The 19,520-nt window shown below is 47.8% G+C and overlaps 1 protein-coding gene across 1 annotated transcript in view; it reads right to left on the minus strand.

The window, feature by feature from the left end:
• FANCA (FA complementation group A) overlaps nt 1-19,520 on the minus strand; it is a 674,778-nt gene that overhangs the window by 626,045 nt on the left and 29,213 nt on the right. The window contains exon 3 of the mRNA XM_078671408.1: nt 19,389-19,485. Within this exon, the coding sequence (XP_078527534.1) occupies nt 19,389-19,485 (97 nt within the window). The remainder of the gene's footprint in view (nt 1-19,388; nt 19,486-19,520) is intronic.

Consider the following 19,520-nt stretch of genomic DNA (forward strand, 5'->3'; position numbering starts at 1 on the left):
GAGTTAATGAAGCATGTTTCCCTTTTGTTAGGGTACCAGTGGAAGTTCCATTGTGTACGCCATCCTGAAGCAGCCGGTCTCGTTGAGAGACATAACCAGACTCTGAAAGTCCGAGTCGCCAAAATATGTAAAGAAAAAGGTGTGGACTGGCTAGTAGCCCTGCCAGTCGCTTTATTTTATATGCGCATGGTCGCACATTCCAGATCAGGTCTGTCCCCGTATGAGGTCGTTTTCGGCCGCCCCCCTAATATGTGGGGTACTCCTAGACCCCGAAGTATTACCGATGTTTCAAGTAATATGCTGACAGATTACCTAGCTTCCTTGATGTCTGCCCTCAACTCATGTCGTTCACAGGTTGCCGCCGCATTTCCAGACAATACCGAGGTGGCACCGCATGAAATCGTCCCAGGATCCATGGTGATGGTCCGCAACTTTGACAGATCAAGTCCGCTGGAGCCTCGATGGAAAGAGCCCCGACAGGTCCTCCTCACCACCCGTACAGCCGTGAAGTTGGAAGGACGCAAGGGCTGGGTGCACCTTTCTCATATTAAACTTTTTAATGGACTGAAACCCGTCTTTAAGAACATTTCCCAGGATTTGAAGGATTGCCAGAATATTGTTCTCAAGGACTGTCCCGCAAAAGACATTGCTACAACCCCTCCCCTGTTAGAGAAAACTCCGCAGCAGGAGTATAAACAGAAATTAAGGTCTAGTAAAATAAGTCAGCCAGTTTGATTGTCTAAGTCCTCCCCTAGGTAAAACGGTTAGACTGTTTCTGACATGTATAAAATAGACCCCCATAGTGAGAGAGTTAGTCAAAACTCAATCCGATGTATCGTTTTTCTATGTTTCATATTGTTTTCCAGCCTTATGATTTCCTGCACCAGTTATGCATTTTACCTATGTTTCCCAGTTTCACATGTAAATAAGTCTGCTAATGCTACAGTAGAGCACACGTTTAGTGATCTGCCCCCTCATGAACTGTCCTACCGCCTCGCTATGCGTAATAACTCATTTATCCGCATGTTACATTACTCACACCAGACCAGCAATGCCACTAATTGTTGGGTGTGTGGTCGACTCCCCCCTTTCCAGACACCGAAGGGAGTTCTGCCACTTTTTCCTTATCCATTTTCACATAATGGTTCGTGTGGAGCATGGTCCACGTTAACGTCATCCTCAACAGATATGTTTTTTCTTAACAGTACATGTTTCCCAGACAAGCAAGGTTTCCCTCACCGAACAGGTTTAGATCTAGAAAATGAAGTGTATAATTTAGGTAATTATTCGTCGAATTTCATGGTCTTGAATGTTCAGTCTGATACTACTCCAGACTTACCTGCTATTTCAGTACTACCAGTCAAAGGCGAATTATGTGTCCGAAATAATGGTTCCGTACATGTAGGACATAGTGATTGTACTACTATTGTCAAGTATAGTGACAGTGGGAAATCTATTTTCAAAGCTTCACGTCATTCATATTTTATTTGTGGTCAAACCGCATATATTCGTCTGCCCCTCGATTGGGAGGGAACCTGTTACATTGCCTTCCTACTGCCACCAGTTTTCCTAGCCCCACCTGATTATCATAGGAATACACATCTAGTACACATTAGACATAGAAGGGAGTCCCCAATTGTCGATTATACTGAAACTACTCTAGAACAGTATACAGATTTCAACAGAGGTTTCTTTTTCTTTATAGGACCTATCCAGAATAGTAAATTAATCCGTAGATTAACCAGAACCCTTGAAGCTGTGATAAATGAGACTGCCTCTGCTCTAGGTAACCTAACCGAAGAGCAATCTGCTATGAGATTTGTCGTTTTGCAAAATCGTCTCGTCCTTGACGTCATACTGGCCGATAGGGGCGGGGCCTGTAGAGTCATCGGATCTAGTTGCTGCATTTTCATTCCAAATAACGCGCCGTCTGTTTATTCAGCTATAACCAGACTCCATAAAATTGCCCATCTGATACACCAAGATCCAGGCACCTGGACATGGTCCGGTTGGTTCTGGAATATAATTTCCGCATGGGGATGGAAAATATTTTCCTTTCTAGGTATTGCAGTAGCGATCATATTCAGCTGCTGCCTCTGTATACAATGTGGCCCTGCGATTTGCGGCATTTGTGCTACCTCTTGTATTCCTAGTCCCAAGCCCAGTTCTAAATCCCGTTCCAGGATAATTCGAGACGAGCAAATGATACTGTATGAAATGATAGATGGTATCATGAATATTGATGTTTCCTGATGGAAACGTAGTGACAAGGAGGGAATGTGGAAAAGTAAATTTTGCCATGTTCTGTGTCCCTACGTGTCATCCATAATATGTTATGTGTGCATGATTAAATATGCATATGCATTCCCCATGTCTGATTAATGACGCAATTACAGTTGTGTCCACCTCTAGTATGCCAGTTTCCAGTCCTCGTGAATACTACGAATATCAGGCCTATGTAAAGCTACGTTGCCACGTTTCTCAGTGTGCACGTTATTCTATTATAAAGTCCCCGTTTCTAGGCCTCAAAAGGGCCCGGACACCAGATTCAGCTCCTGTCTCCTGAAGCCTCGCTGAGGAGGGATACAGCCCCCACCTGTATCCTCGACCCTTCACTTACTTCCTGCCTCGCAGTGCCCGGCCCAGCCTGGCTCAGTCTCTGAGTCTGCCAAGAATATGTTATGATTCCAGTTATCAGTTCAGTCCTCCTTCTCTGCATTCCTAAGCTACTGAACTGCATCAATAGTTTCCGTCATTGTCTAGCCTTCACGTCTCCACGTTAGAGAAATACTGCATTCAATGGTCATTTAATATTCTTCATCACGTACTACATGTAGAATAATGCATGGTCCAGTCTTAGAATCAAGTTAGCCTTTCCTCTCCTGACTTATAGTTTATATCAACATGTTCTCTAAACATCAGATACTAGATACTGTTTAGGTACATGTCGCTCCGACCCTCCAGACTTCAGTCTCTGCTCCTAGCACAGAGTTCATAGCCCCCAGCTTCTCCTAGTGATACGTCATTGCCAGTTTGCGCGGACCATCAGGTTAGAGGTCCCGGCTCCTCAGGTAGCCCCCTCCATGGTTTCCGCCCCATTCATGACATATCCTGTTACGTTTGCATCACATGTCTATGTATACGCCCAGTTACACCTACTTTCGCCCTTATCTTTCGCGACTGCTACGCGTCACACCTACTGCTCCACCCACTGCTACGCCTACTGCAATGTAATGCTATGTGTTTGCGTTATGTATATATGCTCATGTATTGTTATTAAAAGCCAGCGCGCTCATCCCAGACCCAGCCCCAGCAGCTGCTGGGCCCTGTCATCCTATTCCTATGCAGGTTGTCCTGTTCCTGTCCTTATGCTGTATTAAACCTGCAAAACTCCTACTACCTCGAATCTTGACTCTTATTTATTGAGCTATCTGTTATGATATATGTCTAGTCAAAAAGAGAGGTATTATTTATTTATTTACCACAAGGTTCAGAACAGAAGAGGGGAAGCGAAGTAGTGCGATTCCTCTTTAATTGTATGGATGGCCAGCCGACACGTGTTTCGTCGTCAAGCGGTAACAATGCTTGTACGACTCATCAGGGCTGTAGCGCGAAGGATTAGGACCATAGGTCGCTAAGCCGGTGATACTTCCGACCCGGCCCCTGCTCGAGACCAGGTAGACGCTCGTCGGTGGTTATGGCTCCAAATTCAAGGGTCATGTAGTATGGGCGATGCTTTGTGTTGAAAAAACAGTGCTCCAGGCTATTCAGGTATGTGAATGCCACAAGTGAAGTACAACAAAGCCTCTGCTTCTGGGGTGCTGGAGTGACTCAATGGGACGATCCGAATTGATCGTTAAGGTTCTTTTGATCACACATGGATGTGTGTTCTCAGAAGTTTGAGCACAAAGCTGATAGCGCGACCTGCGAGATGAGTACCTCCTCGCAGCGGTTCCGGGTGCGGACCCGGAACCGCTGCGAGGAGGTACTCATCTCGCAGGTCGCGCTATCAGCTTTGTGCTCAAACTTCTGAGAACACACATCCATGTGTGATCAAAAGAACCTTAACGATCAATTCGGATCGTCCCATTGAGTCACTCCAGCACCCCAGAAGCAGAGGCTTTGTTGTACTTCACTTGTGGCATTCACATACCTGAATAGCCTGGAGCACTGTTTTTTCAACACAAAGCATCGCCCATACTACATGACCCTTGAATTTGGAGCCATAACCACCGACGAGCGTCTACCTGGTCTCGAGCAGGGGCCGGGTCGGAAGTATCACCGGCTTAGCGACCTATGGTCCTAATCCTTCGCGCTACAGCCCTGATGAGTCGTACAAGCATTGTTACCGCTTGACGACGAAACACGTGTCGGCTGGCCATCCATACAATTAAAGAGGAATCGCACTACTTCGCTTCCCCTCTTCTGTTCTGAACCTTGTCATTTGTACTAATTTATGCCCATTGAGACATCTCTTTCTGTACTGTATATTGGTGTGCATTTGGTATTTGTTTTTGTATTTGTCAAGCGTGTGCCCTGCACACCCTTAAGAGGGGTTTAGGGCCTTTTCCCCTCACCTTTTTGCACCCTGACCTAACCTTTTGTCTACACTAGCGTGTGCTGTGCGCCCAGTATCTCCCTGAACTTCTAAAAAACCCGAGTTCTCCATAGCCTTTATTTTAATAATCCAAAGTGCCCTATTTGTGGTAGTGTGGTCAAGTAGATTAGGTTTATCAGAGGATAGTGTTAAACATATGTTGTACACACAGAGTCAATAAATGAGACACACCAACAAAGAAACTCAAGACCAATTTAGAACTTCAGAATCAGGTAAGAACTTTCGGAGTTCTAGATTTTTCTAGTATTAGCAAAAATACAGTCAAATAACGGTTAATGAGGTATAAGCCTCAAACGCAGTAATGTTATTCTATGGGAGAAATACACACTGCATAGATACACTTGTGAATGGTCTTAGAGGATAACTTTAAGAACTTAAGGTGCTTAGGGGCCAAGGTCCAAAAAACCACCAGCAGTTCGGGTTTACCTGCCCTGGTGAGTCCGGGTGCAGAGGTGCTGGTAGCGTTTGCAGTCTCAAACACTACGCATAAAAGACAATGGAAAAGGTATCTGCAAAAGAAAGGCTGCAAGTGTTGACAAGTCCGGTAGAACCCAAAGGGGATCGACTCTTGAGGGTCTCTGAAGTACAGGGACACAGTTGGTTTACGTGAACCCCAGTTGGGGGGCTCGGGTGCAGTTGAGTTTTGTCCGGCGGGTCATTGAAGCTAGGAGCTCTCACCTGGCTTCGATGACCTGGAGAAGGAGAGAAAACAAGACTGCAGGGCCGCTCCCAGTGATGACCTTGGAGATCCTGACGTCCCTCGCAGCAGGTCGGTGTTGGAGTCCAGGCTGGACACACAACAAGCCTGTATGCTTGTATGTTTGCTAGGGATCCGGCACCCCAGGTATTGGTGCAGGGGGGTTCCAGGAAGGCTCGGCGTCTCGAGACTTGGTGAAGCAGTTGACCTCCTGAGACGATTGATAACCTTTTCCTGCCCATTGGCTTTAAAATGGTGAACCAGGCATATTCGGTCAAGGCCGGCAGATGTAGGGAGATGGCTCCTCCACCTCAAGAGAGATGCTGCTTGGTTGGCGGTGTACTGGACAGTAGTCCAACGGTTTGGGAAGGCTGGTCAGCAGCAGGACGAGTCATTTCTTGCTATTTTAGGGAGAGCAGCAGCCAGGCAGAGTTTTGCACCAATTTCAATGCAGGTCCACAGTTTCTGGCGTTGTTGGCTCTTCTTTGTCCTTATTCTATTCCCAGGTAGACAAATCTGAGTACTTGATGTCAGGAGACCACATAAATACTGAATTTAGGGGCATTAAGGGGAGTGTAAGATAGTAGCCAATGGGCTACCTACCCCTGGGATGACTACACGCTTTATATGACCACTTCCTGTGGAGAGCAGGCATAAATCTGATCCAGAGTTCCTAGTTTCACCAAAAATAAGATGGTGAAGCCCTTCTTTGAGTGTCCACTTTAAGTTGGCCCATCTAGCCTGATAGTGCAACATGCATACTGACTAGCTCATTTTCCCGCCTGCTCTGGTGTCAAATGGGCCCATGGCAGGAGGTGGCATTCCCCAGGTATGGAGGAAGAGGAGGTTGCAGATCAAAGGCGGCAGAGGCTTTGAAATCCTTGCCTTAGTATGCTAATTCACTAGCCATCCTGCTGGAGGAGTTTGATCACCTTCCTCCGGAGCAGCGATTGTTCCTGACCATTGAGAGTGTTGGCTTTCCTGGGCAGTGTGTCAGAAACTTGTCTGTGGTGGCAAGCTGGAAGAGTCCAATCAGCCAGCACACTAAATGACTGGTGGGTGTCAGGGTGTACCTCTAAGGTTCCCTATGGGTGAATGTCATAACAAATTCAACACTGGCATCAGTGTGGATGTATTAAGACAAGGTGTTTGGTACCAAACACCATTATTTTCAGTTAAGCCATTATGTAGCTGGGTAACCCGTAATTTTTTTTTTTTTATAACAAATTTTTATTAATTTAAAACAAAGCATACATCAATTGGAACAGTCCCCACCTCCCCACAATCACATTCAGGTGGGTCCGTCCGATGGAGTGCTCAGTAGTAGTCTCCACATTAAGCTCGACCCACCGGATTCCAACCCATAAGGGCGACCCTAATGAAATGTTCATAGCATTCAAGGGATTTCAAGGGTAAAACACAACATCCCCCCCGCCACCCCCACCCCCCGCCATCGGTGCCTTGAACCAGGACAGTCGCTGTGGGTATGAAGCTAAGGATTGTCAGTGAGTGAATCATGCAATGTACCTGTCGTGGTATGGGTGTACCGTCTAATTATGGTGTTAGTCTTCATGAACAAGTCGTGTATCATAGTCGCGTAGTGTTTGCACCAGGGCCTCCCACGCTTGCGCCGCCTCCAAAGCCTTATCATTCTGCTGTCGTCGCGCTAATTGGAAACGCAATGCACTCTCCCCACCCGCCCATTTAAGAAACTCAGCGCGCCACTTAGTATCCGCCGGGCCCATTTGTGCCTTCCAGTGTCGTGTGATTTCGCGCTTCGCTAAGATGAGTCCCATATATCTATAAATTTGCTCGTAATCTTGTTTTTATGGGTGTGCGGGAACCAATGGAGGATCCCAACAGCCATGTCAAACTGTAGATCGCGCTCTGACACCGTGTTAAGTGTATCTCCCACCTTTTGCCAGTAAAGACTCAAACTAGGGCATGACCAGAGCATGTGGGCAATCTCCACTCCCCCCGTCCCACATCTAGGGCAAGCCGCAGTATCAATCGCAAAATATTTCTTGATCCTTCCCGGGGTCAAGTACGCCCTGTGAAGGACATAAAAATGAACCAATTGAAATCGCGCATTACGCGTGCTCTTCCAGGCCCGACGTTGCAATTGTGCCCAAACTGTTTCGGGAATTTCTTTCCCTATATCAGCTTCCCATTTATTCTTAAGCATCTCTAGCGGCGGCAACCCCTCATTAAGCATTCTGGTATACAGGCATGTAACTGCCTTAACCGTACCAGCTGCCATCATGGTATACTGGCAGGCCATTGTCGTTGTTGGCTCGGTCGTCCCCCCCTTCCAATGTAGTTGTATTGCCGTGTGTAACAGGAAGTCGCCTCTAGGCAGGTCATAGCGGTCCAAGAGTGCCGGGAAGGACAGCAATACCCCGTCCTCATATAAATCTCCCAAGACCTGTATCCCCGCGTCCTCCCAGGACTGTAGCCGACCAGTCCCCACCATGTGGCAATGCCGTCAGCATCCCCAACGGGATTTCCGGGGCATATGGGTGTCTCACCCCCGCTTTACGCTGTGTACGGTTCCAGCATAGCCTAAGCGTGCGTTCTTCTTGCGTGAGGGCACTGAGGGCTAGTCTCTGCTGCATGGCTATATAGGAGAGTACATGCCTGGGTATACCCAGACCCCGCTTATCCTCCGGCCTTCGGAACTCACGTGCTATCTCCTGGGTATAGATCTGTAATTGAGCCGCTAGGTAATACCCTTCAAAATCGGGAACAGCTAACCCGCCTTCCGATTTAGGTCTCGTTAGTGTTGCAAGTGCCACTCTACATCTGCCCGTTCCTCATAGAAAGGACACCACTAACGATTTCAAGAGGCGGAAGACAGCGGAAGGGATCCAAATGGGGAGCGTTCTAAAATAATACAGTAGGCGTGGAAGCGCCGCCATTTTCAGCAGCGCTACTCGGCCCGCCACTGATAGCGGGAGGGTCGCCCAAAAGGACATGCTACCCCTTAATGCCTTGATACAACGAGAGATGTTGCCCTCCAGCACATCAGCCGGGGCATGATATATATAGACCCCCAAGTATTTCAGACAACTGGGTTCCCATCGTACTGCCCGTGTCGTAATGGGCTGGGGTTCTCCTCTGCGTATCGGGAACAGGCATGTCTTAGGCCAGTTTACTTTAAGGCCAGAGATTGCACCGAAGGTGGTCAATAGATCATCGGCTCCCCTCAGGGCCCCGTCAGCATCCTCCAAGAAGAGCAACAGGTCGTCAGCGTAGAGGGAAATGCGCTGCTGCCCCGTTAAGCTCCGCAGACCCTTGTAATGAGCTCCCATTCGGACCGCCATCGCGAGGGGTTCCACCGCCAGTGCAAAGAGCAACGGGGATAATGAACACCCCTGCCTTGTGCCTCTTTCCACCGAGTATTGCGGGGATATCAGTGCACCCGACTTCACTCTGGCCTTCGCCGAAGCATAGAGCACTGAGGGCCATCTCAGGTATCCGTCACCTACCCCGTAGCACCCGAGGACCTTATATAAGTATTCCCATTCGAGGCTGTCGAATGCCTTTTCCAGGTCATCCGACAATATCATGGGGTGAGGGGCTTCCGCATGATCCTCTTCTAGTACACGCATCAGGCGGCGTATGTTCATGGTGGTATTACGTTTAGGTATAAAACCCGCTTGATCCTCATGAACCAGTGTGGTCATGTGCTCTAACAGTCGGGAAGCCAAAATGCTACTCAGGATTTTGTAATCCGTCGTGAGCATCGACAGCGGTCTATAGGACGCCGTATCATTGCTCTCCTTATCAGGCTTAAGTAAAGGGATCACTAATGCTTCGAGCATAGTATGCAGTAGTTGACCCAGTTCCTGCCCTTCTCTGTAGACTGCCAGTAGCCGGGGAGCTAACAGGTCGACGTATGTGGGGTAAAACTCAATAGGCAAACCGTCCAACCCTGGGGTCTTATTACGTGCCATCTGTTTCATGGCGCGGCGAATTTCCCCCAGTTCAATATCTTTGCCCAGATCCTTCGCCTGCTCAGGGTCTAACCTCGGGAAGGGGAGAACCTTCAAAATTTCACTGATGGCTGGAGATCCAGCCACTAGTTTACTCCTATACAGAGCCTCATAATAGCTCGAGAAACTGCGCAGGATTGCGGGCTGGGTATACACCTCCACCCCTTCAGCCGTGCGCATGGACACGATAGGGGAGCCTCGTCGTGTGGGGTTGGCAAGCCAGGCTAGCAAGGCTCCTGATTTGTCTCCCTCTGCATGGGCTCTGGTAATAATCGAGGTCCACATCCAACACCGAGTTGAAGTCGCCTCCTAGGAGCAGGGGTCCTACCAAAAAGTGGGCCAGGGAGCCTGACAGTGTCGCAAGAAAGGCCAGCTGGTCCACGTTGGGCGCATAGACGCTGCAGATGGCAACATCCTTGCCTCCTAATCTTCCTGTGACAGCCACAAACTGCCCCTCAGGATCTACCACTTGTTTGGTAACGTGAAATGGGATTCCAGCCCTAATCCAAATCAACGCACCCCTGGCATACGCTGAGTATGTAGTGTTGAATACCTGGCCTCGCCATCTGCGCTGTAGTGCCAACCCCTCTGCCTTCGTCAGATGTGTTTCCTGCAATAACGCTATCTGGACCCCTCTACGTGTTAAGTATGCATGCACTTTGTGTCGTCTCGACATGGTATGTAGACATTCCAGGTAATGCATTTCAAGTTAGACATTTCACCCATTGTCCCTCAAGGCACCGCATCCTTTCCCCCTCTCCCCCTCCACGTATTTCAAGTTCAATGAATTGTCAACACCGATGGCGTGTCCACCCCCCAAAAATATAACATCACCCAATACCCCCTCACCCCCAGAACAGGACCCAAAGATCGCAATCTAGTTCCCATCCAAACACTCCCAATAGGAACAGTCAAATAAACCTAACGGTAGTTACCGGAGGAATGCCGTAAGGGCAATAGAGGGGGGGGGACGAGGACCAACGGGTAGCCACCTTCCGCCCGAGTTACCAGTGGGCGACCGAGCCCTATGAAAGTCCGCACATCGCCGAGCTTCCCTCTCCAACACCCCACAAATCAACCACCAACCTCCCTCTCCGCATTACTCAGCAATCAGGACACCACAGTTCGTTCCGCTGCGACAACAGCTCATCAGGGGATCTCACTGTTCGTCCAGTATTCCTTCAGCTGTCTCCGGTGTGACCGTGGGCAGCGGCACACTGTCAGTTTCCGAAAACTCGGTTTCAGAACGGTCATCGCCCCTGCCGGACTCCGTGCCTTCCGTCATGGGGGCATCCTGAGATCCCGAAATGCTGGACACCACTTCCAGGACACCCCGTCGTTCCGCCGCCGTTTCCAGCAGCGAAGGGCGCCCCAGTCCCCTGCGCCTATTGCGTATCCGCTTGGACTTCCATCGCAGTTGTTCCTCCGGTGCTATTGCCAAGTGCAGGTCAGAGCCGTCTTTACCAGCTCTGTAGAGTTCCAACCAGTTGCACGCTTCATCTGGTGTGTCAAAAAATCTGGTGGTGCCATCAACTATTATCCGCAGTTTGGCCGGGAACAGTAAGGAGTATTGGATGCCCTCACTGCGCAGTTCTCGCTTCATCGCCAGAAAAGAGGTTAGTTTGCGCTGCGTGTCATATGTGTAATCCGGGAAAATGTTGACATTACTGTTTTCCAGCTGGAAGGGGCCATTCAGGCGGGCATTTTGGAGCAGTTTGTCCCTGTCCTTGTAGTGCAGCAATCGCGCCACCACTGGGCGAGGGGGGCGACCCTGTTGCAGCGGGCGAGATGGGACCCTGTGTGCCCGTTCCAGCGTATAAAAGGAGGACAACCCTTCCGGCGCCACCACTGTGTTAAGCCATTCTTCAAGAAAGCGTACCATATCCCCTCCTTCAATTTTTTCCGGAAGGCCTACAATTCGGATATTGTTCCGGCGGTTACGCCCTTCAGCATCCTCCGCCCTCCTCTCCAGCGCATCTAAGCGGTCCAACACCTCAGTCATTGTGGTCGAGAGGGCCTTTTGCGCTGGCTCCAGGGTGCGAACCGTGTCCTCCACCTCCTTGACCTTATCAGAGAGCTTACCGTGATCCGCTCTAAGCAGCCCAAGCCCCGTTGCCACCTGCGCTATGTCCTGCTGGAGGGCCGCATGCGTATCCGTAATCGCCGTCAAGATCTTGTCCAGTTGTTGTTGTAGGTGTGGGTCTCTTGTCGTCTCCGGGTCCAGCAGGTCTCCTTTGTCCGGCAATTCCGTGTCCGACGTGGATTGCATGGCGCCCTTGGGTCCCTTTGGTTTCCCCATGACAGGATCGGCGTCCAACGTCGATGGTCACAAGCAGAGGGCGAGCCGCCCAACGACAGCTGAAGCCGGCCAAGGTCTGCCCCAGCCAACAGATCCCCGGCCACCAGGAGGAATCTTATGCGAGCTCTAGTGCTGCCGCCACAGTGCCCTTCCACCCATTCCACCGAGGCCGCCGACCGGTCCTTCTTCGCCTTCTCACACGGGAATGTTCTCACCAGAGCCTCCGTCCGCTCTCACCTCCTTACAACCCGCTGAGGCGGGTAGTGCGAGCTCACGAGGGGGAGATCAGGAAGGGCCAGCACGGCCCACTGAGGCGCCCCCGCTTCCAGTCGTCTCTCCCAAGTACAAATGGGCCAAAGAGCAGGATCTGTCACCCAGCGGGGACTCCCACGGCGTGGTGCGCGCTCCGGGCAGGCCACAGCACAAGGGGGGGGGCAAGTCACATTTCCCCTTCCAGTCGCCAAATGGGGCTCAGCAGCCTCAGGGCCGATGTTGCTTTGCACTCCCGTTGTCCTCAGATAGGCACTCCGTTATTTTTGCTGGGCCTCCGGGGAGTCTATTCAAGAGCCTACCTTTCATAGACATGGAGCAAGAGTTTGGAAGCAACATTTCTGGTTTATGATGAATATAACCTATCTGGTATTTCCTACAACAGGTAAAATAGCTCTTATTCATTCTTGCAGCTGAGCAGGGATTCTTTAATATACCTTCTAATTCGAAGCTTGAACTGATGAAGTGCGTCCAACGCGGTTTCTAAAAGTTGACTAGCAAACTATTCAATGGTATCCTCAAACCAAGCACTAGCTGTCCCTTGTGTGCCACCCCTTCCTCTTTCCTAGCAATATGATGTAATTTCAGGTCTGTAAAGCATGGCTTAAAATATGAACACAAGTATTTGTAAAGTGCATGGTCAACCAGAAGTGCATAATGTTTGCCGCCCCGCCCCCGCAGGTACGGCCGGCGGTGGAAGTATGCCGGTCGCCCTCCGCAGCACAAACCACCAGCGCCGCTCCCTCGATGTCCCGCCGCGCACCGGGTGTCCACAAGAAGCCCCGGTGGTGCAATCCGGGAGTGGAGGGGTCCGTAGGCCGCTCAGCGGTTTCGGCCGCCCGGGAGCTCAGATTTCTCCCGCAGGCGCCATCTTAGGTCCGGCTTCGGCGGCCCCCCGGTCGACACTCAAGCGAGCTTCCACGGGTCCCCAGGGCCACTCGAGCAGCGCCGTACTGCTCCGATTCAGGAGAACCCCTTCCCCCGCCTTTCAAGGGGATAGAGGGGTCAGCATGCAGCGTTGGTCAGGATAACTGCCGGCTCGATCCCGGAGCCCGGCTCTCGGGCAGCCACCGCCATCGGCACCAAGCCACGCCCCCTAGCTGGGTAACCCGTAATGACCAGTGCCCAGTACATATGCTTAAAACAGCTTCCTGTTTACTTGCAATGTCGTGGTAATGGAATCAGACATCACAGGGCCATATCTGCTCATGTAGATATGTCATCATGTACAGTATAATGCACTCTGCCTTAGGGCTCTAAGGCCAGCTGTAGGGGTGACTTACATATAATGTATGCAGTGTGCATGGTTACGGCACACAGGGATTGTGCCATGTCGTGTTTTCAAAATGGTTTGCACCATTTCATGCATCCTGCAATGGCAGGCTGCATGCAGCTTTTGTGTGGATCCCTTTAGGTGGCACAACACATGCTGCAGCCCTTAGGGACCCTCTTTAGCACCCATGACCGGGGTACCAGAGGTACCATTTACTAGGGACTTAAAGTACTTGACAATTGGGTTACAATTAAGCATTTCGTTTTAGGAGAAAGAACATTGGCACTGGAGCCTGGTTTGCAGGCTTCCGTGCACTGTCAAGAGTCAAAAACCAGCATCTAGCAGTTCGAATGGGGGCAAAAAGTGGGGGAACATCTGCAAAGAGAAGTACAGCTTCATACACGAGGAGGCACGATCCAGAAAAGATTGCAGCAGGTGTCAGCTTCAGTATTCCGGGGAGTCTATTCAAGAGCCTACCTTTCATAGACCTGGAGCAAGAGCTTGGAAGCAACATTTCTGGTTTATGATGAATATAACCTATCTGGTATTTCCTACAACAGGTAAAATAGCTCCTATTCATTCTTGCAGCTGAGCAGGGATTCTTTAATATACCTTCTAATTCGAAGCTTGAACTGATGAAGTGCGTCCAACGCGGTTTCTAAAAGTTGACTAGCAAACTATTCAATGGTATCCTCAAACCAAGCACTAGCTGTCCCTTGTGTGCCACCCCTTCCTCTTTCCTAGCAATATGATGTAATTTCAGGTCTGTAAAGCATGGCTTAAAATATGAACACAAGTAGTTGTACAGTGCATGGTCAACCAGAAGTGCATCATTTTTGCTTCCCAACTCAATCATGATCATTTTATTGATCTCAGAATGATGAAAGGCTGAGTGGACCCCTGAGAATAGAACCTGTGACCACAAAAAAAATCCCAGGCCCTCGGTGGCTCAATGGACTAATGCATCTCGTCTTAATAGGCTCCAAGGGAATGTGTGCAGGTTCCCTATGATGATAGACTGGGAAAACAGGACACCCAGGCAACTATTGGGCTTCCCAACCGACAATCTGCTCTTTTGCCAAAGATTCAACTCAGCTGTGAGGCTAAAGTTAGTTCTTCTGGTGCTGTGCGACCAACATGCCCTGCTATATGCCACCCATTACAAAAACACCTTTAATATGCTTGAATGCAGCCTTGAGGCAAATTAAATCGCAGAGCAAGCCGACAAATTCCTTTGTGGCATGGGACGTTGCTTCCTCAAGTAGCCCGATTGTAGGGATTTCACTCTTGTGACCTTATTGGTATCTCTAAATTGGGAGACATCCAGGCCTCAAGCTACATTAAGTCATTGGACCAATTAGTAGACAATTTCGCTCTGTGTGAAACCTGTTTTTTTAGATACCTGCAGCTTCAATATGCACTGGATCTACACAAAAAGAAACTAATGGCGGTACACAAATTTAATTTGCTAGAAGCCAAGAAGGGCATTTCCAAGATGTAGAGCTCACTGCAGCTTAGCACACCAGATCCTCTCACACTGTTAACCACTTGGCTGCTATGGCTTTTCCCCTCCTGTGCTGAAAAGCTTTGAAACCCATTGTTCATGACGAGCTCACCTTGTCATGAGCACAGCTCCAGTGTGCCTCATGACGAGCTGAGCTCGTCATGAGCCTCGAAGAGGTTAAGAGAGAAATGGGAACAGGATGTTCGGGAGCTTGAAGATGGGGAGTGGCCAGATGCAACAATGGCCCCCGCACTCTAACCCTTTCTTTGAGTATTATGGCTCACTCAATTTAAATATCTCCATATGGTTTACTTTCTCCCAACTAGATTTTGGCAATTGTCAATGATGTAGGAGCCCACATGGCACCTTTCTATACATCTCAGACTAAAAGGGGCTGCAGGTCACCCAGTGACATTAGTTCTTAATGTAGAAATAATGGGTATTATGGGCAACTGGCTCTCAGGTTCTCGTGGGGGTGGGACTCCTAGTGGCTAAGCGAGAAATCGTGTGGAAATGGAGGAGTACAGATCCTACCACGCTGACAGAATGGCTCAGAGGAATGGACAATTGTTCATCAGCAGAGAAAACTTTAAAAAAGTTTGCGGTTGCATGAGGAAATGCCAGAAAATCTGGCCTTCCCGATGACAGGTTGTAGGCCTTAGCGGGCAGTGATGAGGGGTTCATGAGGTTGTTTGTTAATAACCTTTAGTCAGGTTAAGAACCATACTGGGGAAGGTGGGAAAAGCAGCCAGAGTTATCAAATGTGTTCAGTACATATACATTGTAAGGTGCACCGTGTCTCACTGTGTGAACAGTGCCTTGCCTATAAAATTAAAGAAAATAATAAAACTTAGTTACAAAAATAATGACTGTGGAAGGGACCTATGCCTTCAGTTACACACATAGGTCATCTGCTTAAACATCAACTGGGAGTCAAAATTCACATATGTATCAAAATGCGCAAGCCGAATCTGGTTATTGAGAGGTATATATCTTGCTCTTTGCATTCTAGACAAGATCAGCCAGCGAAATGACGCAAACTTCTTTTCCAATCTTGGCATTTCTAAGGTTACCAAGGAACTGGAGGAGAGGTCTCGGAGAATCACCACGTTTGCACGTCATCTAAGCCTCTCCTGGTATAAAAGCCTTGACGTTGGTGTGTGCTCTGCTAATGTGGCACTATGAAGAAGAATTCTGACACATCATCCAAGTCATTCAAACTAAGTTACAGTGACTGCAGCACGCTAATTGCAAAATTGGCGAACACATAACACATTTGGCAACGACTCTAATGCTGCTCATGATGAAAATCTGATACTCAACAATGCCACAGAAGAGCCTCCCCTCAAGATTTTCAGCCACATTCTCTTTAGATATCATGCATCCTGACCATGAGAAAGAAAGTAAAGGCTCTTGCGTACATCTCCGCTACTAAGAGATCATTTTGTCCATCATTATTGGGATGGCCAGGTATTGTGAGCGATACTTTCTAGACTTTACCAGTCTTAGTGGTATTTTGATACCTAGCCAAGGGGTCCCATAACACAAAAGGCCAAAGAAATGCCAGTCAGCATCTAAAATCATTCTGTCACGAATAACAGAAACTAAGAAATGTGCTTATTTTTATCGCATTTTGCACATTAAAATTAAGTCGATGCATTCCTTGTGGTACTGGATGTAATATGGTCTCAAGAAGATGCTGAAGGCCCAATACTGAGTTCTTGCCTATTACAAGTCACAGCCAAACGCATGAAAAAGGACTCTCACACTATGTCATATGGTCTCAAGAAGATGCTGAAGGCCCAATACTGAGTAACTGCCTAGCCAGTCACAGCTTGACACACACGAAAAAAGACAATTACAATAAGGTCACAAGAGAGAAATCCCTTCAATCCGGCTACCTGGAGGAGCCATGTCTCATACCACAAAGACATTTGTCAAATGGCCCTGCTATTCAATTTGTCTCAGGGCCTCATTCCAGCATATGAAAGGTGTTTTTGTAAAAGGGTGGCGGGCATTGGGGTTGACGCTCCATAGAGCATGATTAAATATAAAGTGGTTCTGTCGGGTGACAACACAAATTATTTGCAAATGCTATTACATGCAATAAAGGAACCTCCCTCTGACAATACCACAAAACAGGTTCTTACAATGAATGAGAAGAAAGCCTGTGTATAATTTGTTGTATTTTTATATTTATCAAAATTCATTCAAAACAATTCACAAATGACTGTCAATATATTGAAAAAAGTGCAAAAAGTGACAATAGTGAATAGTGATCACGTGACAGAAGCAATATGTACAATAATGATGAATTTCAATATAAACAATCTATACAAATATATACAAGTTTTAATTTCATAAAGGCTATCCGCTAGTATGATTTTACAGAATCCTATTTGTTTCTGTCAATGTGCTAGGATTCTGGAATTGTAAGGCCTATGAGGAAATGTCGACGTTTCGACCCTTAGGGCGCCAATGTTTGAGGTCGCGGCGGGTCTTTCTCAAGACAGGTATACAGGGCACGACAGTCCTGGGTTCCAAGTGCGTGTAAGTCACCTGGACCGAGTTGGCGCAAAGTCCTTTAATCGAGCAATTTGTAATAGTGTTCGCTGTATTACGCGGCTACTCATCCATCGGCTGCAGAAAGTCAGCTGACCTGTTTTGTGGTTTTGTCAGAGGGAGGTTCCTTTATTGCATGTAATAGCATTTGCAAATCATTTGTGTTGTCACCCGACAGAACCACTTTATATTTAATCATTAACTACCCAGGTTCTGAGGGACAAAGGGTTAACCCCGTTGCTCCATAGAGCATGGCATGTAGGTCTCATGGCTCCAGGAGATCCAGCTTTAGCCTTACAAATGAGTAATTTCTATGGCAAAAGAGACAATTGTTAATTTAACTCAGTTGGGAGGCCCAGTGGTACAGCCGGATTTCAGTTATTCCCAGATAGCCACTATTATTTAGTTTTGGGGGATGAAGTGTCGACTGGCATTTGCATGATTTCTGATGCACCCACCATGACATGTTTCCTCTGTGATTCCCTTGGACGTGCAGGTGAGCCCAACGATGAGCAGTGCCGTTTAGGATTTCCTGACTAGTCCACAGTTTTTCTTGCTACACGATCCTGTCCTTTGACCTTTACGAATTACGAACCGCAGAAGATACTAGCGGTCTTCGGTGCAAACCTCCACGTTTCATGGTACTCCTGCGTTTGCTAGATTTCACTTTGTGGAGCTGACGAGGACCGCCACAACACACTATTCAGCGGTGACCCATGCACATCTGTGTTTAAAACTACAGTTGAACCCCAACCCTCCCCCCTTTTTCTGCTGAATCTCTGCCTTTGCAGTTTTGTTGAGCTGACGAGGACCGCCACACCATACGATTCAGCGGTGAGCCACGCACGTCATTGTTTAAAACTACAGCTGAACCCCCTTTTCTGCTGCATTCTTGCTATTGGCAGAGTCTACATTCTTGTGTTCAACTATTCACAGTTCGACAGCGACTAATACCCGCCACCTTATACATCTACGTGTACATCTATGTGTGAACCCCCTATTGTCAACGGCAGTGTTTATTGAAAGATTTCGAGCCACTCGCACCACTTCATTCCCCAATTAGACATTGACGTAAGACGTAACTTTACTTCTGCATCTTCAAGAGACTACCACTATTGAACCATACCTACTACATTACAGTATCAATTTAAGATCTATTGCCCCACCTCCCGCAACCCTTGTCCTGATGAAGACCCTCTAGCAAGGTTTATACCACGCCTGCATCTATTTGGGTCGAAACGTCGACACTTCCTCCTGTGTTCAGCCTCTTGCCTGATTTATCATTTGTGACTTTATTTGAGGCATGATCGTTCAAATTAATTGATGAATTAATTGTTCCATTGTGTTAATTTGTCATTATTTCTGGTGTATTCTGGTCTTAGTGACCTATACTTTGGTTTCTATACTTTCACTATCCCAGCACTACCCTTCCCCACTCCATTCTTTTAGGGGCATTATATGTGATTTACTATGTATTTATTTTTATGATTGAATCTTTTACGATACACGTTGTGAGTAAAAACAATGTTGTTATAATTCTTTTTGTATGTACTTATTTGTTGTTACGATTGAGTTAATTGTGTGTCTATCTGGGGCCGCTTTGTTTGTATCAATATTTCACCCAGGTCCCAGTGACTTCTTGGGTTAACCCGTGTTTTTGTAGCACGAGAACAAGGGAAGCAGAGCCAGGGCAGAGTGAGGCTGCCACTCATCAGCACTCTTTGATTTCAAGTCTTCTGTCGCCCGTATGCAGGTGTTATGAATAAATGTGCATGATAGACATCGGGTTGAGTGCCTCTGCTTAATTATAAGTCAACACTATGGTTATCGATAGTTAGCAATGCCTACGACTCAATTCAATAGGTTAATTTCATTCAACAGAAGTATTTGGGTGTAGTCTACTGTTCCAGTGATTAAACAGTGTGATGCTATGTTTTGTCTTATTTATGGGAGTTATGGCATGTCACATTCAGATATTTGCTGACATAATTTGATTGTACCCTTGAGGAGGACATCTGGTCTGAGGCATCCCACAAGAAGAGTGTTGGATCGGAGAAAGAAAAACACAGAAGCCTTCTCTAATCATAGTTTGGATATTACAATGCTTGTACCATACATTTCTAGAAACAGAATCTTACACCAAATGTAAATATACCCAGTTTTCACTCACCAATAAACGAAGCAGGGAATGCAGGAGGGGTTTTGGAGTATCTGGGATCCGATGACGTGTTTGGACAGACAAGTTTGTTGCATGGTGGACTTTCAATCTATCAAAACACATACCCGTGAGTATTGGCAATTA

This window comes from Lissotriton helveticus, chromosome 12, assembly GCF_964261635.1.
Source record: "Lissotriton helveticus chromosome 12, aLisHel1.1, whole genome shotgun sequence".
NCBI classification, from domain to species: Eukaryota; Metazoa; Chordata; class Amphibia; order Caudata; family Salamandridae; genus Lissotriton; species Lissotriton helveticus.